The sequence below is a fragment of the Artemia franciscana genome, chromosome 6, assembly GCF_032884065.1.
Source record: "Artemia franciscana chromosome 6, ASM3288406v1, whole genome shotgun sequence".
NCBI lineage: Eukaryota > Metazoa > Arthropoda > Branchiopoda > Anostraca > Artemiidae > Artemia > Artemia franciscana.
The window spans coordinates 24,994,692-25,020,371 of NC_088868.1; the positions used below are offsets into that span (position 1 = coordinate 24,994,692).

The 25,680-nt window shown below is 31.4% G+C and overlaps 1 protein-coding gene and 1 long non-coding RNA gene across 2 annotated transcripts in view; one reads left to right on the forward strand and one right to left on the reverse strand.

Annotated features, from left to right (window-relative positions):
• The window catches only part of LOC136028227 (1-phosphatidylinositol 4,5-bisphosphate phosphodiesterase gamma-1-like), a 158,427-nt gene that overhangs the window by 12,347 nt on the left and 120,400 nt on the right, over positions 1–25,680 (forward strand). Inside the window, exons 4-5 of the mRNA XM_065705951.1 lie at positions 12,033–13,176; positions 22,467–22,551. Of these exons, the coding sequence (XP_065562023.1) occupies positions 12,033–13,176; positions 22,467–22,551 (1,229 nt within the window). The remainder of the gene's footprint in view (positions 1–12,032; positions 13,177–22,466; positions 22,552–25,680) is intronic.
• Positions 6,669–25,680, reverse strand: part of LOC136028234 (uncharacterized) — a 92,774-nt gene continuing 73,762 nt past the window's right edge. Inside the window, exon 2 of the long non-coding RNA XR_010617774.1 lies at positions 6,669–7,844. This is a non-coding gene — a long non-coding RNA (uncharacterized LOC136028234). The remainder of the gene's footprint in view (positions 7,845–25,680) is intronic.

Genomic DNA, 25,680 nt, shown 5'->3' on the forward strand with positions numbered 1-25,680 from the left:
ATTCTAGTTTTATACAGCTATCTTACATACAACGTATATGAATAAATTTTAGCTTCACATAGCTATTGTAAATACAACGGGCATAAGTAAATTTTAGCTTTATATAGCTATCTTACATATAACGTATATGAGTAAATTTCAGCTTCACATAGCTATTGTAAATACAACGGGCTTAAGTAAATTTTAGTTGTTATACAGCTATCTTACATACAACGTATATGAATAAATTTCAGCTTCACATAGCTATTGTAAATACAACGGGCTTAAGTAAATTTTAGCTTTATATAGCTATCTTACATACAACGTATATGAGTAAATTTCAGCTTCACATAGCTATTGTAAATACAACGGGCTTAAGTAAATTTTAGTTTTATACAGCTATCTTACATACAACGTATATGAATAAATTTTAGCTTCACATAGCTATTGTAAATACAACGGGCATAAGTAAATTTTAGCTTTATATAGCTATCTTACATACAACGTATATGAGTAAATTTCAGCTTCACATAGCTATTGTAAATACAACGGACTTAAGTAAATTTTAGTTTTATACAGCTATCTTACATACAACGTATATGAATAAATTTCAGCTTCACGTAGCTATTGTAAATACAACGGGCATAAGTAAATTTCAGCTTTATATAGCTATTCTAAATGCAACTTATATGAGTAAATTTCAGCTTCACATAGCTATTGTAAATACAACGGGCATAAGTAAATTTTAGCTTTATATAGCTATCTTACATACAACGTATATGAGTAAATTTCAGCATTACATAGCTATTGTATTTGCAAAGGGGCTAAGTAAATTTCAACTTCGTATAGCTGTCGAAAATGCAATGGGTTTAAGTAAATTTCAGCTTCATGTAGCTATCGAAAATACAACGATTTTAAGTAAATTTCTGCTTTACATATCTATCTTATATACAATGTATATTAATAAATTTCAGCTTCACATTGCTATTGTAAATACAACGGGTTTAAGTAAAGTTCGTCTTCATGTAGCTATATAGCTATTCTAAATGCAACGTATATGAGTAAATTTCAGCTTCACATAGCTATTGTAAATACAACGGGCATAAGTAAATTTGTATTTGTATTTGCAAAGGGGCTAAGTAAATTTCAACTTCGTATAGCTGTCGAAAATGCAATGGGTTTAAGTAAATTTCAGCTTCATGTAGCTATCGAAAATACAACGATTTTAAGTAAATTTCTGCTTTACATATCTATCTTATATACAATGTATATTAATAAATTTCAGCTTCACATTGCTATTGTAAATACAACGGGTTTAAGTAAAGTTCGTCTTCATGTAGCTATATAGCTATTCTAAATGCAACGTATATGAGTAAATTTCAGCTTCACATAGCTATCGTAAATACAACGGGCATAAGTAAATTTTAGCTTTATATAGCTATCTTACATACAACATTAATGAGTAAATTTCAGCTTCACATAGCTATTGTAAATACAACGGGCATAAGTCAATTTCAGCTTTATATAGCTATCTTACATACAACGTATATGAGTAAATTTCAACTTCACATAGCTATTGTAAATACGGTGGGTCTAAGTAAATTTCAGCATCACATAGCTATTGTATTTGCAAAGGGGCTAAGTAAATTTCAACTTCGTATAGCTGTCGAAAATGCAATGGGTTTAAGTAAATTTCAGCTTCATGTAGCTATCGAAAATACAACGATTTTAAGTAAATTTCTGCTTTACATATCTATCTTATATACAATGTATATTAATAAATTTCAGCTTCACATTGCTATTGTAAATACAACGGGTTTAAGTAAAGTTCGTCTTCATGTAGCTATATAGCTATTCTAAATGCAACGTATATGAGTAAATTTCAGCTTCACATTGCTGTTATAAACACCAAAAAACAAGAAGAACAATAGGGAATTTCTCAAGACAGTGGGGAACAAATTAGAATGAAAATTTCGGCCCTATGTCCAAGGGCCGTCCTCAGGCCCTTGGACCAAGGCCTGGGCCGTCCTCAGGCCCAGGCCTTGGACCTGTCACAAATAAACCTATGAGATCAGCAGCTAAAAAAGCTATGCTGGCATTAAAAACATGTTTTTAATCATTTTCTTTCATTTCAATGAATTGCCTCGTTTCATGACATCTTAATTATCAGTCCTGGTTGAACTTCGCTGAGGTAAGGTCTTGAGAAATTCACTATTGTTCTTCTTGTTTTTTGGTGTTTATGATGGAAAGGCAGTGTGGTCTTCGTCGCTATTACACATTGCTATTATAAATACATCAGGTTTGAGTAAGTTTCAGCTTCATGTAGCTATCGGAAATGCAACGGGTTTAAGTCAATTTCAGCTTCATGTAGTTATCGTAAATACAACGCGTTTAAGTAAATATCAGCTTCATGTAGCTATCGTAAATACAACTGGCTTAAGTAAATTTCAGCTACATGTAGCTCTCGTAAATACAACGTGTTTTAAGTAAATATCAGCTTCATGTAGCTATCGTAAATACAACAGGTTTAAGTAAATTTCAGCTACCTGTAGCTATCGTAAATACAACGGGTTGAAGTAAATATCAGCTTCATGTAGTTATTGTAAATACAACTGGTTTAAGTACATTTCAGGCTCATGCAGTTATCGTAAATACAATGGGCTTAAGTAAATTTCAGTTACATGTAGCTATCGTAAATACAATGGGTTTAGGTAAATATCAGCTTCATGTAGCTATCGTAAATACAACAGGTTTAAGTACATTTCAGGCTCATGCAGTTATCGTAAATACAATGGGCTTAAGTAAATTTCAGTTACATGTAGCTATCGTAAATACAAAAGGTTTAAGTGAATTTCAGCTTCGTGTAGCTATTGTAAATACAACTGGTTTAAGTACATTTCAGGCTCATGCAGTTATCGTAAATACAATGGGCTTAAGTAAATTTCAGTTACATGTAGCTATCGTAAATACAACGGGCTTTGGTAAATATCAGCATCATGTAGCTATCGTAAATACAACAGGTTTAAGTAAATATCAAGCTCATGTAGTTATCGTGAATACAATGGGTTTAAGTAAATTTCAGTTACATGTAGCTATCGTAAATACAACGGGTTGAAGTAAATATCAGCTTCATGTAGCTATCGTAAATACAACTGGTTTAAGTACATTTCAGGCTCATGCAGTTATCGTAAATACAACAGGTTTAAGTAAATATCAGCTTCATGTAGCTATCGTAAATACAACAGTCTTAAGTAAATTTCAGCTTCATGTAGCTATCGTAAATACAACAGGTTTAAGTAAATTTCAGCTACCTGTAGCTATCGTAAATACAACGGGTTGAAGTAAATATCAGCTTCATGTAGCTATTGTAAATACAACTGGTTTAAGTACATTTCAGGCTCATGTAGTTATCGTAAATACAACGGGTTTAAGTAAATTTCACCTTCATGTAGCTATCGTAAATACAACGGGTTTAAGTAAATATTAGCTTCACGTAGCCATCATAAATACGACAGGTTTAAGTAATTTTTAGCTTCATATAGGTATCGTACATGCTGTAATAATTTCTTGTTATTGGATGTATCATTTATTTATTATGGATTGAATCTCTTCTTGGTATAGCTTTGGAGATGTTTTTGCTTGTATGAATTTATTCATATTAAATAGCTAGTACCAGGTGCCAACAAGATGGTAAACGAGTCACGTTTGATGTGAGTACAAATAAATTGTTCCTTTTCAGTATCATAATGTAAGCTTACTGGTTTTTACAGTGTGACATTCAGTCTCGCTGTAATAATTTAAATACTCTGGAACATTTTGTTTGCTCACATATTATTTATTACTTAGTTTATTTTAATATCTTTAATTCTTATTTAAATACGGAGATTACGCGAGATTTTACTTCTATTGCAAGATATATCTCTTATGCATTTCTTTTTAGAACGATATAATTAATAGCCAAAACCATAATTCTTTCAAAATAAAACTTTTGCTCTTTTTAACCATTGTTTTGTGTTCACTTTATCTCAAGTATGAGGTACGGGTTATTTCTGGCCCTTTTTCATATATTTATTTATCTTCTTTTATATATTTATTAACTGACAGAGTTTGATTTCTTCACGCTACTCTAACTCTTGTCAGTTTTCCAGACTGTTTAAACCGGCTACAACACAAAGTGTATGAGTGAATTGTAAATATACCTATATACGTATATATAGGTAATATATCTATTGTAAATATAACGGGTCCAAGTAAATTTCATCTTCATGTAGCTATCGTAAATGCAACAGGCTTAAGCAAATTTTAGCTTTATATAAATATATATTATATATATATATATATATATATATATATATATATATACTAGCTGTTGGGGTGGCGCTTCGCGCCACCCCAACACCTAGTTGGTGGGGGCGCTTCGCGCCCCCCCAAGCCCCCCCGCGCGCGTAAGTCGTTACGCGCCATATTAGTTACGCGCCATTGTAGTTGTGTCCCTATGTCCCACCTGTGAATATAGATATATATATATATATATATATATATATATATATATATATATATATATATATATATATATATATATATATATATATATATATATATATATATATATATATATATATATATATATATGCTGTCCCATTCTCTGTGCATATAAATAGATTTTCAGGTTTACCGACTCTTGAACATGCAACATATAATGGTCCATGGGAAAACAATCCGTATTCAGATCTATACCTCATGATTCTAATGATTGCCCTTGAGCTTTGTTGATGGTGATTGCTAATCGACCATTCCCTGAGTCGCCATCGTCATTTATATATCCCCCTGTGCACCCCGGCGTCCCCTTTGTAGTTATGTCCCTGTGTCCCGGTCGTCATTTATATTCCCTGTGTCCCGGTCGTCATTTGTGTCCCGGTGTTCCAGTCTGTGATTTCTCTTTGAGTGTCCCAGGCGTCATTTATATTCCTTGTGTCCCGGTGTCCCGGTCGTCATTTATATCCCCCTGTGCCCCCCGGCGTCCCCATTGTAGTTGTGTCCCTGTGTCCCGGTCGTCATTTATATTCCCTGTGTCCCGGTCGTCATTTGTATCCCGGTGTCCCGGTCTGTATATACATTCGTTTTTTAGTTTTGTTTTTCTCCTTTATTTTTTTCCTTTTTTCTTTTTTTTCTTTTTTAGTTTATTTAGATTTTTTAGTTTTTTTATTAGTTTTTAGTTTTTTTGTAGTTTTTACCATTTTTTTAGTTTTTTTAGTTTTTTTTTTTTACTTATGTCCTGGTCGTCATTATATATATTTATTCATATTTTTTTAGTTTTCTTTTTCTCTTTTATTTTTCAGTTTTTTCCTTTTTTTTAGTTTTTTTCTTTTTTAGTTTTTAGTTTTTTTTAGTTTTTTACCTTTTTTTAGTTTTTTTTTAGTTATTTTAGTTTTTTAGCTTTTTTATTTTTTTATTAGTTTTTATTTTTTTTGTAGTTTTTGCCTTTTTTTATTTTTTTCAGTTTTTTTTAGTTATTAGATTTTTACCTTTTTTTAGTTTTTTTTAGTTTTTCAGCTTTTTTAGTTTTTTTTTCTTTTTAGTTTTTTTTGTAGTTTTTACCTTTTTTAGTTTTTTTCTTCTTTTGTATTAGTGTGAAATAATTCAGACGTCATATGCGGACAAACATGACGTCACCTGATCCACAGATCCACACACAGACAACTTATTTTTATATATATAGATATATATTTAACTACGTAAAACTTGCGAATATACAACATTCTTCGCTGTCCTATTGTCTGTCCATATAAATAGATTGTCAGGTTTACCAACTCTTGAACATGCAACATAATAATTGTCCATGGGAAAACAATTCGTATTCATATCTATACCGCATTTTTCTAACGATTGCCCTTGAGCTTTGTTGATGGTGATTGCTAATCGAACATTCCCTGTGTCCCCGTCGTCATCTATATATCCCCCTGTGCCCCCGGCGTCCCCGTTGGAGTTGTATCCCTGTGTCCAGGTCGTCATTTATATTCCCTGTGTCCCGGTCGTCATTTGTGTCCCGGTATCCCAGTCTGTAATTTCTCTTAGAGTGTCCTGGTCGTCATTTATATAGATATATAGATACAGTTTCATTTCAGTTTTTTTTCTTTTATAGTTTTTTCTTTTCTTATTTTTTTCTTTTTTAGTTTTTCTTTTTTAAGTTTCTTCTTTTTATTGATAATAAACCTCAAAATTTTGGGTATCTGTTTTAAGGTTTTCGAATTACCTTAATCTTTTGTCAACATTTGTGGAATTCCCATTTTTTTTAGTTTTTTCTTTTTTTTTAGCTGTTTAGGTTTTTTTTAGTTTTTTTTTCTTTTTAGTTTTTTACCTTTTTATTTTTTTTACATTTTTCCTTTTTAAGTTTTTTTCTTTTTTTAATTTTTTATTTAGTTTTTTTTTAGTTTTTTCTTTTTAGTTTTGTTTTTAGTTTTTTACCATTTTTGTTTTTTCGAATTACTTTAACCTATTGTCAAAATATTTCGAAATATTTATGCAATTTCCAGTTTTTACATTCTAGTTTGTTTTCTTTTATATATATAGAAGATATAATCTGGCGTAATGGACAGACAACTTATTTTTATATATATTGTCAAAATATATTGAAATATTTATGCAATTCCCAGTTTGTTTAGTTTTTTCTTTTTTTTTAGTTTTTTAGCTTTTTTAGTTTTTTTTAGTTTTTTATCTTTTTTATTTTTTTATGTTTTTTCTTTTTGGGTTTTTTCTTTTTTTTATTTTTTCAATTTTTAATTTTTTTTTTAGTTTTTTCTTTTTAGTTTTTTTTTAGTTTTTTACCATTTTTCTTTTTTCGAATTACTTTAATCTAGTTTTTACCTTTTTTAGTTTTTTTTAGTTTTTTAGATGAAAATTTTTTTTAGTTTTTTCCTTTTTTTCTTTTTAGTTTTTTATTGGTTTTTACCTTTATTTTAGCTTATTTTTCAGTTTTTTCCTTTTTTTTAGTTTTTTTTTATTTTTTATTTTTTTAGTTTTTTACCTTTTTTTAGTTTTTTTAGTTTTTTTAGTTTTTTAGCTTTTTTACTTTTTTTATTAGTTTTTAGTTTTTTTTGTAGTTTTTGCCTTTTTTTAGTTTTTCAGTTTTTTTTTAGTTTTTTATTGGTTTTTACCTTTATTTTAGCTTATTTTTCAGTTTTTTCCTTTTTTTTAGTTTTTTTTTAGTTTTAAGCTTTTTTAGTTTTTTACCTTTTTTTAGTTTTTTTAGTTTTTTTAGTTTTTTAGCTTTTTTATTTTTTTTATTAGTTTTTAGTTTTTTTTGTAGTTTTTTCCTTTTTTTTAGTTTTTTTAGTTTTTTCCTTTTTTTAGTTTTTTTTTATTTTTTATTTTTTTTAGTTTTTTACCTTTTTTTAGTTTTTTAGTTTTTTTAGTTTTTTAGCTTTTTTACTTTTTTTATTAGTTTTTAGTTTTTTTTTGTAGTTTTTGCCTTTTTTTAGTTTTTTCAGTTTTTTTTTAGTTTTTTATTGGTTTTTACCTTTATTTTAGCTTATTTTTCAGTTTTTTCCTTTTTTTTAGTTTTTTTTAGTTTTTAGTTTTTTTAGTTTTTTACCTTTTTTTTAGTTTTTTTAGTTTTTTAGCTTTTTTATTTTTTTTATTAGTTTTTAGTTTTTTTTGTAGTTTTTGCCTTTTTTTAGTTTTTTTAGTTTTTTAGCTTTTTTATTAGTTTTTAGTTTTTTTTTGTAGTTTTTGCCTTTTTTTAGTTTTTTTAGTTTTTTAGCTTTTTTATTTTTTTTATTAGTTTTTAGTTTTTTTTGTAGTTTTTGCCTTTTTTTAGTTTTTTTAGTTTTGACGTCACCTGATCCAGTTTTTTCAGGTGACGTCACCTGATCCATCCACAGATCCACAGACAACTTATTTTTATATATATAGATATATATATATATATATATATATATATATATATATATATATATATATATATATATATATATATATATATATATATATATATATATATATATATATATATATATATATATATATATATATATATATATATATATATATATATATATATATATATATATATATATATATATATATATATATATATATATATATATATATATATCTATATATATAAAAATAAGTTGTCTGTCTGTCTGTGGATGGATCAGGTGACGTCACCTGAAAAAACTGGATCAGGTGACGTCAAAACTGAAAAAACTAAAAAAAGGCAAAAACTACAAAAAAAACTAAAAACTAATAAAAAAAATAAAAAAGCTAAAAAACTAAAAAAACTAAAAAAAGGCAAAAACTACAAAAAAAACTAAAAACTAATAAAAAAGCTAAAAAACTAAAAAAACTAAAAAAAGGCAAAAACTACAAAAAAAACTAAAAACTAATAAAAAAAATAAAAAAGCTAAAAAACTAAAAAAACTAAAAAAACTAAAAAAAGGTAAAAAACTAAAAAAACTAAAAAAAGGTAAAAAACTAAAAAAAACTAAAAACTAAAAAAAACTAAAAAAAAAGAAAAAAACTGAAAAATAAGCTAAAATAAAGGTAAAAACCAATAAAAAACTAAAAAAAAAACTGAAAAAACTAAAAAAAGGCAAAAACTACAAAAAAGGTAAAAACTAAAAGAACTAAAAAAGAAAAAAAAACTAAAAAAAGGAAAAAAACTAAAAAATAAAGGAGAAAAAGAAAACTAAAAAAATATAAATAAAAATAAAAAAACTAAAAAGATGAAAACTTCAGAAAAACTACAAAAAAAAACTAAAAACTAATAAAAAAAATAAAAAAGCTAAAAAACTAAAAAATCTAAAAAAAGGTAAAAAACTAAAAAAACTAAAAACTAAAAAAAAACTAAAAAAAAGGAAAAAACTGAAAAATAGAAGAGAAAAAACGAAAAAAAACTAAAAAAGCTAAAAAAAAAAGGCAAAAACCAATAAAAAACTAAAAAGAAAAAAAAGGAAAAAACTAAAAAAAATTTTCATCTAAAAAACTAAAAAAAACTAAAAAAGGTAAAAACTAAAAGAACTAAAAAAGAAAAAAAAACTAAAAAAAGGAAAAAAACTGAAAAATAAAGGAGAAAAAGAAAACTAAAAAAATATACATAAAAATAAAAAAACTAAAAAAGATAAAAACTAAAAAACCTAAAAAAAAGGTCAAAACCAATAAAAAAAAAAAACTAAAAGGAAAAAAAGGGAAAAAATTAAAAATTTATTTCATCATATACCAATTCAAAAACAAATGTATACCGGGATGACGACCGGGACACAGGGAATATAAATGACACAACTACAACGGGGAAGCCGGGGGGCACAGGGGGATATAAATGACGACCGGGACACGAGGAATATAAATGACGCCCGGGACATTCAAAGAGAAATCACAGACTGGGACAACGGGACACAAATGACGACCGGGATACAGGGAATATAAATGACGACCGGGACACAGGGACAAAACTACAAAGGGGACGCCGGGGTGCACAGGGGGATATATAAATGACGATGGTGACTCAGGGAATGGTCGATTAGCAATCACCATCAACAAAGCTCAAGGGCAATCATTAGAATCATGAGGTATAGATCTGAATACGGATTGTTTTCCCATGGACCATTATATGTTGCATGTTCAAGAGTCGGTAAACCTGACAATCTATTTATATGCACAGACAAAGAATGTTGTATATTCGAAAGTTTTACGTAGTTAAAGGTTCAAATCCTGGTTAGGCTAAAAAAGGTAAAAAACTAAAAAAAAAAACTGAAAAAACTAAAAAAAAGGCAAAAACTACAAAAAAAACTAAAAACTAAAAAAAAAAATAAAAAAGCTAAAAAACTAAAAAAACTAAAAAAAAGGTAAAAAACTAAAAACTAAAAAAAAACTAAAAAAAAGGAAAAAACTGAAAAATAGAAGAGAAAAAACGAAAAAAAAAGAAATAAAAAAGCTAAAAAAAAGGTAAAAACCAATAAAAAACTAAAAAGAAAAAAAGGAAAAAAACTAAAAAAAATTTTCATCTAAAAAACTAAAAAAAACTAAAAAGGTAAAAACTAAAAGAACTAAAAAAGAAAGAAAAAATACTAAAAAAAGGAAAAAAACTGAAAAATAAAGGAGAAAAAGAAAACTAAAAAAATATAAATAAAAATAAAAAAACTAAAAAGATGAAAACTTCAAAAAAACTATAAAAAAAAACTAAAAACTAATAAAAAAAATAAAAAAGCTAAAAAACTAAAAAAAACTAAAAAAAGGTAAAAAACTAAAAAAACTAAAAACTAAAAAAAAAACTAAACAAAGGAAAAAACTGAAAAATAGAAGAGAACCAATAAAAAACTAAAAAGAAAAAAAGGAAAAAAACTGAAAAAAATTTTCATCTAAAGAACTAAAAAAGGTAAAAACTAAAAGAACTAAAAAAGAAAAAAAAACTAAAAAAAGGAAAAAAACTGAAAAATAAAGGAGAAACAGAAAACTAAAAAAATATAAATAAAAATAAAAAAACTAAAAAGATGAAAACTTCAGAAAAACTACAAAAAAAAACTAAAAACTAATAAAAAAAATAAAAAAGCTAAAAAACTAAAAAAACTAAAAAAAGGTAAAAAACTAAAAAAACTAAAAACTAAAAAAAAGGAAAAAACTGAAAAATAGAAGAGAAAAAACGAAAAAAAAAACTAAAAAAGCTAAAAAAAGGCAAAAACCAATAAAAAACTAAAAAGAAAAAAAAGGAAAAAACTAAAAAAAATTTTCATCTAAAAAACTAAAAAAAACTAAAAAAGGTAAAAACTAAAAGAACTAAAAAAGAAAAAAAAACTAAAAAAAGGAAAAAAACTGAAAAATAAAGGAGAAAAAGAAAACTAAAAAAATATAAATAAAAATAAAAAAACTAAAAAAGATAAAAACTAAAAAACCTAAAAAAAAGGTCAAAACCAATAAAAAAAAACTAAAAGGAAAAAAGGGAAAAAATTAAAAATTTATTTCATCATATACCAATTCAAAAACGAATGTATACCGGGATGACGACCGGGACACAGGGAATATAAATGACACAACTACAACGGGGAAGCCGGGGGGCACAGGGGGATATAAATGACGACCGGGACACGAGGAATATAAATGACGCCCGGGACATTCAAAGAGAAATCACAGACTGGGACACCGGGACACAAATGACGACCGGGACACAGGGAATATAAATGACGACCGGGACACAGGGACAAAACTACAAAGGGGACGCCGGGGTGCACAGAAGGATATATAAATGACGATGGTGACTCAGGGAATGGTCGATTAGCAATCACCATCAACAAAACTCAAGGGCAATCATTAGAATCATGAGGTATAGATCTGAATACGGATTGTTTTCCCATGGACCATTATATGTTGCATGTTCAAGAGTCGGTAAACCTGACAATCTATTTATATGCACAGACAAAGAATGTTGTATATTCGAAAGTTTTACGTAGTTAAAAACATATATATATATATATATATATATATATATATATATATATATATATATATATATATATATATATATATATATATATATATATATATATATATCTATCTATATTCACAGGTGGGACATAGGGACACAACTACAATGGCGCGTAACTAATATGGCGCGTAACGACTTACGCGCGCGGGGGGGCTTGGGGGGGGGGTTGCGAAGCGCCCCCACCAACTAGGTGTTGGGGTGGCGCGAAGCGCCACCCCAACAGCTAGTATTTATATATATCTTAAATATAACGTATATGAGTAAATTCCAGCGTCACATAGCTATTGTAAATACAACGGGTTTAAGTAAATCTGATCTTCATGTAGCAAAGTAAATACAACGGGTTTAAGTAAATTTCATCTTCATGTAGCTATCGTAAATACAACGGGTATAAGTAAATTTCAGCTTCATAGCTATCGCAAATATAATGTAGGCTATATGAGTTGATTTCAGCTTTACATAAGTACAATAAATACAAAGGGTATAAGTAAATTTCGTTACCAGGAAAACACTTACTCTAAGTATGTTTTTCGCTTTTGTTTCTTCCAAGTTTGAGCTTTTTCTTTTGTTTCAGCCTCTTCAGAGCAAGAATGCTTGCAATGGGTTTGCGTCATTCGAAATATGGCAACCATGTACCAGTGTCTATCATACCCTTTGCTTCTTGAAAGTTGGTTATGTAGAGAATTCATAAATATGGAAAATGGAAAAAGTAAAGTGACCGTCAAGGAAATTAAACAGCTCTTGCCCCTTGTTAATTGCAAAATTGCTAATAACAAACTCAGGGAACTATTTAATGAGTGTGACTCAAAAAAGTCTGGAGAACTTTTATTTGATGATTTTACAAACCTATTTAACAAATTAGTCTTCGATCATTCATTATTTAGTGATTTTTTTTTAGCAAAGATTTTATCCATTCATGATTTTCAGAAATTTCTTCTCGAAGAGCAATTTGAGCCTATTGGCCAAGATCTGAAAAATTTAGGGAATTATATGAGACTTTTCTTGCCTGAACATAGACATTCTGCTAATGAACCTCATTTTACTCCTATAGAATTTGTAAATTATTTATTCTCTAAAGAGAACAGTGTCTGGGATCCTGTGCATAATAATGTCAACCAAGATATGTCTCGACCCCTCGCTCATTATTGGATATCCTCTTCGCATAATACATACCTCACGGGGGATCAGTTTTCTAGTGAAAGCTCAGTTGAAGCCTATATAAGATGCTTGCTTATGAACTGTCGATGTATTGAATTAGATTGTTGGGATGGTCCAGACGGTGTCCCTTTTATATACCATGGTCATACCCTAACCACCCGCATTAGATTTCACGATGTGATTAAAGCTATCCGTGATCATGCATTTACTGTTTCGGAATATCCAGTAATTCTTTCAATTGAAGACCATTGCTCATTGCCACAGCAGAGAAAAATGGCTCAGCTTTTTTCTGAAGTTTTTGGTTCGATGTTACTTGTTGCACCTGTTGGTGGGTGTGATATTGATATGCCTAGTCCAAATATGTTGAAGAGGAAGATTATTTTGAAACATAAAAAGTTACCTGATGGAGTGAGCTATGATGAGCAGCCAAATATCCCGAAGATTGAAGATTATGGAAAAGATTTAGATCTGAGTAATTCTATTAGAAATGGAATTCTTCTTCTGGAAGATAAAGAGGAGAAAGAGTGGCAACCTCATTTCTTTGTTCTGACGAGTAACAGGTATGTATATTTTTATTCATCTGGGAGTGTCAGCGTCTTCTAATAGCGGCTAGAAAAATATTGAAAAAAAAAAAAAATCAGATCTGGGAACAGAAAAACGTTTTTTAGAGCTCTTTTGCCATTTGGCATAATTTGTCCCTTTCTTTCGAATGGCCGGAGGGACCCGTGCATGAATCACGGTTCCGCAGCAACAGAAAATCCAGTTTTGTTTTAATTAGCAGCTCAGCACTTATCCTGAAAGCAAAATTATCCCTCAGGGGAATTTTCCTATCCTGTTTTTTTTTCACAACCATAAACAAATGAAGAAAAAATGAAGCTGATTATAATCTTATATTATTTACCACTGTATAAATTTATATATGAACAGTAGCGAAAAGTCATATACTCTCCATTAAAGATTTTTGAACACATCAATCTAGACCTCTCTTCATGACTCCGCCTCTTTGTGCATGTGCAATAACAAATGTTTAGTGCATTACGACGGGAAAGATCTGATTAAATGTGAAAGTAGCAACTTAAAGTATTGTTCCGTCCACAGCAGATATATATATATATATATATATATATATATATATATATATATATATATATATATATATATATATATATATATATATATATATATATATATATATATATATATATACTAGCTGTTGGGGTGGCGCTTCGCGCCACCCCAGCACTTAGTTGGTGGGGCGCTTCGCGCCCCCCAAGCCCCCCGCGCGCGTAAGTCGCTACGCGCCATATTTGTTACGCGCCATTGTAGTTGTGTCCCTGTGTCCCACCTGTGAATATAGATAGATTTATATATGTGTTTCAAACTACGTAAATATTGCGAATATACAACATTTTTGGCTTTCCCACTACTGGGAGCTTTCCGTTTCCAATTGCCAGCAATTGATCTGAAAATGTTTGACCAGAGTCATCGTTTTGCAATCGGACACGCATATTTGTAGTTAATTTTAATATTTTTACGTGTGCCCATAAATTAGAATTTTTTAGGCAAGCATTCATTTCGTCTGCAGGAGTTAAACTACGTAAAAATTGCGAATATACAACATTCTTGGCTTTCCCATTGTCTGTGCATATACAAAGCCATATGTACTAATAATGACGTCATATGCAAACGCTCTTTTTACAAACAAACAAACATGCATACACACAACTCGTTTTTATATAGATAGATAGATAGATACAATACAAATTAACTGCGTAAAACTTGCGAATATACAACATTCTCCGCTGTCCAATTGTCGCTGCATATAAATAGATTGTCAGGTGTACCGACCCTCGAACATGCAACGTACAATTGTCCATGGGAAAAACAATCAGTATTAAGATCTAAACCACATTTTTCTAATGATTGACCTTGAGCTTTGTTAATGGTGATTGCAAATGCTAATCGAATTGGGAATTGCAATCTTTTAAATTGAAAAGGCAGATCCGTTGGAATCATGGGAATGCGAGGAATAAGAACAGCCTCACCCTCAAAAGGCCCTGTGAAGATTGTGGCCTCTATTAGGTTTTCCATTGTTTTTATTTACGGCAAGTCACGTGCCATTGCAAAGCTTTGGTGGGCTGATATTTCTTAAAAGTATTATTGGTACGCCTATTTTTAGTTGTAGCACGTGTGGTGGAAACCCTGAAAGATCTATGGAATTTAAAAATTCAGATGGATAATTAACCGCTTCATTTGGTTCCAAAACTGTGTCGACTGACTTGTAAAGGACTGCCTGGTCTCGAATCTTGGTCAAAACAATATTGTTGATTTCGTGGACGTCTATATTTTTGGGTGCGAGAATCGCTCTTTCACTTAGCCATTTATTATTTTTATAATTTTTAGAATATTCGGAAATACTTTTTCAATCAATTCATTTTTGGACGTCACTAAATTACAGAAATCAGCAGGTAGTTGTATACGTCCTGAAATTGAGTCTATCGTATCATAAATGTCTTTTTGTTCCGAAGTTAACTTGGAAATGTTATTTTGTACATACGACAATAGATCACTCGTACTGTAACTTTGTTCACGATCCAATTCTACACATGTCGAAACAGCAGCGATACGGTTAGGTGAAGGCATTCCCAAATCCTGAAGAGGTTTGTTTGCCATACGTACGCACAAATCTTCTATAATAACTAAAGTGTAGTTATAAATTTCTGATGTAAAATCAAAAGTCATATCTGACATCTCTAACTGTTTTCGATGGAGTATATCTTCGGACATTTTTGACTTATATTTTCCCCATAACTCTGTAGGAGCTGATGGAGAGCAAGTTGTTAAAATGATGCCAAACAATGCACGAATTTGACTTGGGGTTGACTTTTCGCACGCGTCATTGATGCAGTTATCCCAGTGTTGGTCATTCTCCAATAAATTCAGAGCTTGGCATGCACTACGGTAAGTGGCATGTATAGTACCGTTTACAGTTCTCAAATACTCAAAGGATGTCGGACCGGGTACATTCACCAAAAGCAGGCGTAGAAAGAAGCATTCATGTTGATTGGGGTGAACGGTGTAGAGTCTTCCTATCGTGGTATCTTTGAAGATGGTAGGTTGCCCGTCGACTGACTTACCCTGTTTTCGACGTTCAAATACTTTATTTTTAGTATTCCACGTGTAATACGAAGGCACTTCAGTATACAGCATTTTTTGCAAAAGAATCATTTTTGCAAAGCGAAAAAAAAAGCTGTTAATTTTGTATCCGGTGGATTCAGGACTCTTTGTTGCACGTTGGTTTCCGAGAAATAAACACGTTGACCATTCTGTAAATGTACCGCTAAGTGAACAACAGCTGGACTACGTTCATGTATCGGAAATGAAAGAATTCGCCAAACAGCTTCATTGCTGCTTATGTATCTTTCAGCCTGATATTGTACAATTTCGTCGAAATCTTTGATTTCGGGCTGCAAGCCAAAAACTGCCATGTCACTGCCTTTGTTGACCTATTTACATATGTATTTGATTGCCTTTACGGAGTTACAGTATTCAACGTTTATGTGTGCATTAAATGTTTTTGATAATAATGGGGAATATGGAACAACCCACTGGTTAACTACTTCGATGGTGGTACCGTTGCCATTGTAGGTTCTTCAGTCATTTTACAATTAGAAATTTCTCTTTCGACGGTCTTTTTACAATTAAAAGTTTGTCTTTGAACGATATTCTTAAATATCTGTGTCCTGGTCGTCATTTATATTCCCTGTGTCCCGGTCGTCATTTGTGTCCCGGTATCCCAGTCTGTAATTTCTCTTTGAGTGTCCCGGTCGTTATTTATATTCTCTCGGTCCCGGTCATCATTTGTGTCCCGGTCTGTAATTTCTCTTTGAGTGTTTTTTCTTTTTAGTATTTTTTACATTTTTTCTTTTTTCAGTTTTCTTTTTCTTCTTTATTTTTCAGCTTCACTATGAAATACATATCGCCGAACCTTTGTTTTTTTAACTAAAATCTGGTAGGCATTGATGACCTTATCCAAGTCAAAATCCCAAACCCAATCATCATCGCTATCATTTTCAGTTTTGATATGTTTTGACTCTCGCTGTCCAGGTGGATCTTCATCTAACTGCGCGGTTTTGCGTTCTTTAGCCTCAAGCCTGTTTCCTTGCTGTTCTTTTGATTCCTCGGCACGCTTTCTTTTCTGACTTTCTCTATCAGCAGCAAGTTTTTTGGCATAGACTCTTTGAGCATCTTCAGACAGACAACTTATTTTTATATATATAGATATATATATATATATATATACATACATGTATATATATATATATATATATATATATATATATATATATATATATATATATATATATACATATATATATATATATATATATATATATATATATATATATATATATACATATATATATATATATATATATATATATATATATATATATATACATATATATATATATATATATATATATATATATATATATATATATATATATCTTCTATATATATAAAAATAAGTTGTCTGTCTGTGGATCTGTGGATCAGGTGACGTCATGTTTCTGTGTCGGCTGACGTCATGAAATTAGTTGTCGTCATTTTTGCTTTGACGGTGACGTCATTCAAGATATTTAAGACATATGTTCACGTAGAAATCTATTAATGTTTAAGTTTACAATGACTGATGAACTTGCCATGGCAAAAGCCGATGAAGATGCTCAAAGAGTCTATGCCAAAAAACTAGAGAAAGTCAGAAAAGAAAGCGTGCCGAGGAATCAAAAGAACAGCAAGGAAACAGGCTTGAGGCTAAAGAACGCAAAACCGCGCAGTTAGATGAAGATCCACCTGGACAGCGAGAGTCAAAACATATCAAAACTGAAAATGATAGCGATGATGATTGGGTTTGGGATTTTGACTTGGATAAGGTCATCAATGCCTACCAGATTTTAGTTAAAAAAACAAAGGTTCGGCGATATTTATTTCATAGTGAAGCTGAAAAATAAAGAAGAAAAAGAAAACTGAAAAAAGAAAAAATGTAAAAAACTAAAAAATACTAAAAAGAAAAACACTCAAAGAGAAATTACAGACCGGGACACAAATGACGACCGGGACAGAGGGAATATAAATAACGACCGGGACACTCAAAGAGAAATTACAGACTGGGATACCGGGACACAAATGACGACCAGGACACAGGTATTTAAGAATATCGTTCAAAGACAAATTTTTAATTGTAAGAAGACCGTTGAAAGAGAAATTTCTAATTGTAAAATGACTGAAGAACCTACAATGGCAACGGTACCACCATCGAAGTAGATAACCAGTGGGTTGTTCCATATTCCCCATTATTATCAAAAACATTTAATGCACACATAAACGTTGAATACTGTAACTCCGTAAAGGCAATCAAATACATATGTAAATACGTCAACAAAGGCAGTGACATGGCAGTTTTTGGCTTGCAGCCAAAAATCAAAGATTTCGACGAAATCGTACAATATCAGGCTGGAAGATACATAAGCAGTAATGAAGCTGTTTGGCGAATTCTTTCATTTCCGATACATGAACGTAGTCCAGCTGTTGTTCACTTAGCGGTACATTTACAGAATGGTCAACGTGTTTATTTCTCGGAAACCAACGTGCAACAAAGAGCCCTGAATCCACCGGATACAAAATTAACAGCTTTTTTTTCGCTTTGCAAAAATGATTCTTTTGCAAAAAAACTGCTGTATACTGAAGTGCCTTCGTATTACACGTGGAATACTAAAAATAAAGTATTTGAACGTCGAAAACAGGGTAAGTCAGTCGACGGCCAACCTACCATCTTCAAAGATACCATGATAGGAAGACTCTACACCGGTCACCCCAATCAACATGAATGCTTCTTTCTACGCCTGCTTTTGGTGAATGTACCCGGTCCGACATCCTTTGAGTATTTGAGAACTGTAAACGGTACTATACATGACACTTACCGTAGTGCATGCCAAGCTCTGAATTTATTGGAGAATGACCAACACTGGGATAACTGCATCAATGACGCGTGCGAAACGTCAACCCCAAGTGAAATTCGTGCATTGTTTGGCATCATTTTAACAACTTGCTCTCCATCAGCTCCTACAGAGTTATGGCGAAAATATAAGTAAAAAATGTCCGTAGATATACTCCATCGAAAACAGTTAGAGACGTCAGATATGACTTTTGATTTTACTTCAGAAATTTATAACTACACTTTAGTTATTATAGAAGATTTGTGCGTACGTATGGCAAATAAACCTCTTCAGGATTTGGGAATGCCTTCATCTAACCGTATCGCTGCTGTTTCGACATGTGTAGAATTGGATCGTGAACAAAGTTACAGTACGAGTGATCTATTGTCGTGTGTACAAAATAACATTTCCAAGTTAACGTCGGAACAAAAAGACATTTATGATACGATACTCAATTTCAGGACGTATACAACTACCTGCTGATTTATGTAATTTAGTGACTTCCAAAAATGAATTGATTGAAAAAGTATTTCCGAATATTCTAAAAAACTATAAAAATAATAAATGGCTAAGTGAAAGAGCGATTCTCGCACCCAAAAATATAGACGTCCACGAAATCAACAATATTGTTTTGACCAAGATTCGAGACCAGGCAGTCCTTTACAAGTCAATCGACACAGTTTTGGAACCAAATGAAGCGGTTAAGTATGCATGTTTGTTTGTTTGTAAAAAGAGCGTTTGCATATGACGTCATTATTAGTACATACGGCTTTGTATATGCACAGACAATGGGAAAGCCAATAATGTTGTATATTCGCAATTTTTACGTAGTTTAACTCCTGCAGACGAAATGAATGCTTGCCTGAAAAATTCTAATTTATGGGCACACGTAAAAATATTAATATTAACTACAAATATGCGTGTCCGATTGCAAAACGATGACTCTGGTCAAACATTTTCAGATCAATTGCTGGCAATTGGAAACGGAAAGCTCCCAGTAGTGGGAAAGCCAAAAATGTTGTATATTCGCAATTTTTACGTAGTTTGAAACAAATATATAAATCTATCTATATTCACAGGTGGGACACAGGGACACAACTACAATGGCGCGTAACTAATATGGCGCGTAACGACTTACGCGCGCGGGGGGGCTTGGGGGGGGCGCGAAGCGCCCCACCAACTAGGTGTTTGGAGCAGCTAGTATATATATATATATATATATATATATATATATATATATATATATATATATATATATATATATATAAACGTTATATAACGTTATATAAATATTTTTGCTGTGGCTCTGGCGTACTGGGAGCTTCCCATTCACCGCGCTATGATGTGTGTCATATTTGGAGAAACTTTTCGCTACTGTTTGTATATTTAATCTATATTGTGATATGGACTACGGAATATTTGAAAAGGAGCGTTCAGAATCTTCAATTGTGTTTGTCTGTGAATTATTTTTCTCTGAACAAGGGGTAGGATAGTTTTGCTCGTGGGTTGCGAAATGCTAATATTGAAGTAATTTAAGTATATATAAATAGAAACAACGAATATCAGATACTAATAGGTGATATCTGTGTTGTTGACAAAATACAAAATTAACTCAAACAGTAAATCAAAATCGTCATAATAATAACCTCATGAATTAAGAAATAAAAAAAAGTTAAGGAAGAGATGATAAAAACATTAAAATGAAATGAAATAAAAACAAAACAAAACAAATGATATAAAATCTAAAGAGCACCTAAGGAAACAAAGCTGTGTAAAAAGGAAAATTAACGAGATCAGTACGTTTTTCATTGAGGATCTATTGTACCTTTCCTGGAACTTACGTAAGCATTTTTTTAAGGGGAGGAGGTGATTCAATCGACCAAAACGACGAAATGTTTAATAATTCGAAATTTTGGATAGAATTGTACACAATTATGATTTTTCCGCTTTGGGGGGAGGGGGAGTGTCCCTAAACTGTCTTGTATACAGGTTGGGCTGGTCCTTTCCATTCTCATATGTTCTCTTAAGATTTTACTCAATGCTTTAAAATTGTAGAAATAAATAACGTAATAATTGATGAAAATTGATTCAGAAACAGAAAAAAGTGGAAAAACAAGGTAAAATGATTCATTAATGCTTGCTGCATATTATAAAGGAATAATTTCATCATTTGTTTGGTTTGTTTCTTTATGTAGCCTAGGGTTAAATGAGACCATTAGAGTAGGGCTGTGAATGAATTGTAAGAAACGCGAACCATGGAAATAAGCATGAAATTCGCAATCTAAAAATGTGTCTCTGTTTTGTTCTTTGTTCTCTTTTTGTTCTTTTTATGTCGCGAGAGGGCTCATTCTAACAGAAAAAAGTTCTAAAAGTTCTAGTGCCCTTTTCAAGTGACCAAAAAAATTAGAGGGCACCTAGGCCCCCTCCCACGCTCATTTTTTCCCAAAGTCATCCGATCAAAATTTAGAGATATCCATTTTTTCAGCATAGGCAAAACCTAATAATTATATCTTTCGGGATGACTTAATCCCCCACAGTCCCCGGGGGAGGGGATGCAAGTTACAAACTTTATCCATTGTTTAAATATAGTAATGGTTATTGAGAAGTGTACAGACGTTTTCAGCAGGATTTTTTCGCGTTAAGGAGGGGGGTGTTGGTCGGGGGGGGGGAGGTAGGTTACGTGTGAGGATCTTTCCATGGAGGAATTTATCTCGAGGGAAGAGAATTTCCTTGAAGGGAGCGCAGGATTTTCTAGCATTATTTGAAAAAACAACGAGAAAACAAATAAAAAAAAGTTTTCAGCTGGAAGTAAGGAGCAACTTTAAAACCTAAAACGAATAGAAATTATTACGCATATAAGGGGGCTCGTCTCCTCTACAATACCTCGCTCTTTACGCTAAAGTATTTTAGTAATTTCAACTATTTATTCTACGGCCTTTGTGATTCAGGGGTCATTCTTAAAGAATTGGGACAAAATTCAAGCATGAGTGCGAAGAGCGAGGTATTGACGAGGGGGCAAATTACAGAAATTATTCCGTACATAAAAGGGGCTGTCCCCTCCTCAACGCCTCGCTCTTTACGCTAAAGTTTTCTATTATTTTAAGAATTAAAGCTGTGAGAAAGAGTCAAACTTTAGCGTAAAGAGTGAGGTGTTGAGGAGGGGACAACCCCTTTCGTATACGGAATTATTTCTGTTCGTTTTGAGTTTTAATTTCGCTCCTTACTTGCAGTTAAAAAATTGTTTTATCCTATGACGTAACAGGCTTGATCTAATCGCCGTTAAACCTTCTTTGTGATTAACGGTGAAGAAGAAAAGAGTATCCCCTATGGGCTTTCTTAAAACCATGTGGAGGATGCTACTACCTTCTTCATGATTAACAGTGAAGAAGAAAAGAGTAGTGCCTACGGGCCTCCTTAAAACCATGGAGAGGATAATACTTGTGTTCTGCATGCTAGCAGCAAAATAAAAATTTACAATTGTTTGTGAATTCTTTATAAGTCAAAATGGTGTTATAAAATAAAACTTGCATAAAAATAAAACTTCCTAGTTTCCTGATCTGAGATATAATGGCAGACTGTTTTTATGTTTTCTAGTTTTATGTTTTATTCTTTTTTTAAAATCATAAATACTGTTTTAATTCTCTTTTTAGATTTGAAGGTTCAACTTTATGGGTACGCCTTTCATTATTGCTTATAATTTTAGCGTTCAATTTTTAGGGAATATAATTTACATTACGTACGCAAAATATTTTTTTTTAACATTGGATTGCAAAGTAGCTCTTCTCGAATTGTGAATGATCGATTTAGCCATTCACTAACTTGTTTATCCTATTTTTCCTTTTCAATTGGAGACTGGATTATACCGAGTTACAGGATGGAACTGATGCTGAAGAAAATGAAGAAATGAGTGATATGAAACAAGTTGTTCGTCATGATGTAAGTATTAAAACTTTCTTGAAAAAATACAAGTTAACTAGATACAGAAGTAATGTTACTTATTCAATTGTAGGGCTGTCACAAAATTATCTCGTAAAAAAAAACAAAAAAAAAACACGGAAACTACGAAATGGGAAAAAACTGAAGGTTTTATAAATCAAACGAACCAGACCATTTATAAAAGTCTAATCGTCCAAGTTTCGCAAATTTTTTTAATTTATTTTGAAAACCGCTTTTAGTTGATTTTGGTTTAGGTTCAACGGGAATTCTATTCATAAGGACTTCATTACTAATAAGCTGATCTTACAGGGAAAAGAAAATCAGATGATTCTAACTCCTTTACATAGTGTTTTGCTTTAAAGAACTTAGTGTGGTTAAAGAGGAGAAACAACCTCAAGGGACTAATAATACGATAAAAGGACACGCGGTCAGTGATTATAAAAAAACAAGGTTTTCTATTTCTCGCGCGGAACATGCAACCAAGGAGCAAAATTATCCTATGTTTTTTTCCAATTACTTTTATGAGTGACAACATGATGAATGAGTCAGAATTGTTGTTGAGGCTCCAAGTTTTGAGAATATAGTGGTTTGCATTGCTCGTGGCAAATTAACTTGCCCCAAACTCCTCAGAAAACGATGTTGTGCCGAAAAGTATGGGTAACTTACAAGAGTGGGAACCGATGCTAGTATCACCAAAAAAACTCAAAGCCATCTAGCGCTTGGTGACACTTGGTATTATTGTAATAATAATTAATTTATAATTAATTGAATTAATTTAAATTATATAATAATTAGTTATAATATATAATAATTATAATAATTAGTATAATAATTAGGAATAATTAATTTAATTTGTATAGTTGATAAACTATGTGTAGTAGTAATTATCTGATCTCAATTTCTGACAGAAAAACGATTACAAATCTACAAAAATGCCAAGTTGTGCCAAGTACAAGATGGCGTTGATGATTTTAGTTGATTCTAGTGCCTATTTTCACTCTTGCAAGTTACCGATACTCTTCGGTCTTTTGGTATATTCTATTATGATTGGCTCTAAGTTTCCTGTATTAAGACTAATCCTAAAGAAGTAGTACGGATCATGTGAGGACGGATATGTGAGTGTTCAGACAGTACGAGAATTTGGATATAAATAAAAGCAAAAAAGGCTGACTAATTTTCTACATGAAATGCCTGCTGAGTGATAATTGAAAACGGAACGCGACAGCAGCAATACCATGTTTAAAAATTAAATAATTGAAATGGAAGTAAATGTAATTATATTAAACTTCAAAAAATAAGTGTAGATATTATCTTTGTATATCAATCAAGCTCGTAGTAAAAGGTGCTTTCGTGGGAGGTAGAGAGTAATCCTGGATGCATTTGAGAAAATATTAATCCTATTCCTTGTTATGACAGGAATAATGATGTTTCATCTCATTAAGTCAGGATCTGTGCTTTAGATGACGGGCAAATGTAATGTATCGTTTAAACATCTTATATCTGAACTAGTACCGTACTGAATTGAGCAAATAGAATACAAATTAACTTAATCAACCAATTTACCAAGATGCAGGTAAAAGGAAAAATAAATCATAAATTATTAGTTGATAATATCTCGGAAACTTCTCTCTCAAATTGTCATAATGATTTTTTATTACAAAACAAGCCTAAAATATTTTGATTGTTTATCATAGTAATTTTTCTTAATTAACAACGAGTAATTAAAATTATTGATTTTACCTCTGTTATTTCTATTGCCGCTTGTTTATCATTATTATCTCTGCTCTCTTATTCACTCTGTTGCTCCCTTTAGTGATTTTATTTTATTAAATAATATTCAACTTTATTTAGAAATTAATCAAAACAACTTTTTCTTTTTATATTTGAAATTTTTATACAACAGTGGAATTAACGAAAAGAAAAAGTTGTGAGCCAACTTTTGTAGAAGTTGTGATCTCCATAATTGGAGCGAGACAGCCCATTTCGACTTACAATTTTTTTGGCCGCCTTGTTCTTCTCAGTCCTGGCAAATGTTTGAAAGTACTAATTTTAGCAGAAGACATATCGTAGCCATGATTTGGGTAGTTGTACTTTAAAGACTTGTGCACAGTTTTTGTACAGCTTACTACAACACATTTTTGTACAGCGTACTATTTGAAATACGGTTAGTCAGACAGGTACCTAAGCCTAAACCTATCAATGTCAATTCATCTGGAAAACATCTAACAAATCCTCCCCCTTCTTTTTCTGAGTGCCCACAGTTCATACTTGACCACTGTCATCACTATACCTTCCAATACTCGTGGTTTGCAGACTTATCTTCCCATTTTTCCAAACTTGTTTTTAACTGGAAAATATTAGTCGATTGAAGATGCATTTAGAAATTTATGGATTTCGTGTATTGCCTAGTGGCACAATCAAAACCCCCTTGTACTTACATGGAACACTCGGCATCGGATGAGCCTTCATGCTGTAAAGTTAGTTGTGAACTATGAGATAAATGCATGAAAAAAAACGGAAGAAATGTTTTGTCCTATCCTTGATAATATGCTGGTTAATATCTTAATGGGTGCTGACACAATTCATTAAGACGTCACTTTCAAAGGTTACTAATGCGTCGAATGAGTTCCCATTTTTTAAATTGACTGCCAACTCTGGTCTGAAGGTGTGAGCCAAAGAGTGTGGCCAATTAATAAGAGAGAAAGATCAAACGCTTTAGTATGGTTTTCGCAGGAATAAGTAACTACTAGCGTCACTGACAGTAAGTCGCCATCTAGCGGAACTAAAATAATCTTCAATCAAGCTTAATTTAAATTTACGAAAACCTGTCTTTTAAAAAAATGTCTATTTTTTTCTGTCTGCAGAACATTAAAAAGCTTAAAAATCGAAAACAACATACGTAAATTTGGTTTTACCGATCAGAGGGGTGGGGTATTTGCACCTCGTAGGTTTGTTTTTTACTAATCTACATTTCGAAAAATATACCCTTTTTTGGTATTTTCATTGAAAAAATATCCTCCGTATTATCATTTCATTGAAAAAATCGAAAAAACGACCCTATAGATTGAATGTGAAAACATTTGCCCCCCCCATTGCCCTAGTATTTTCTTGAATTAGTCCCATTGCATT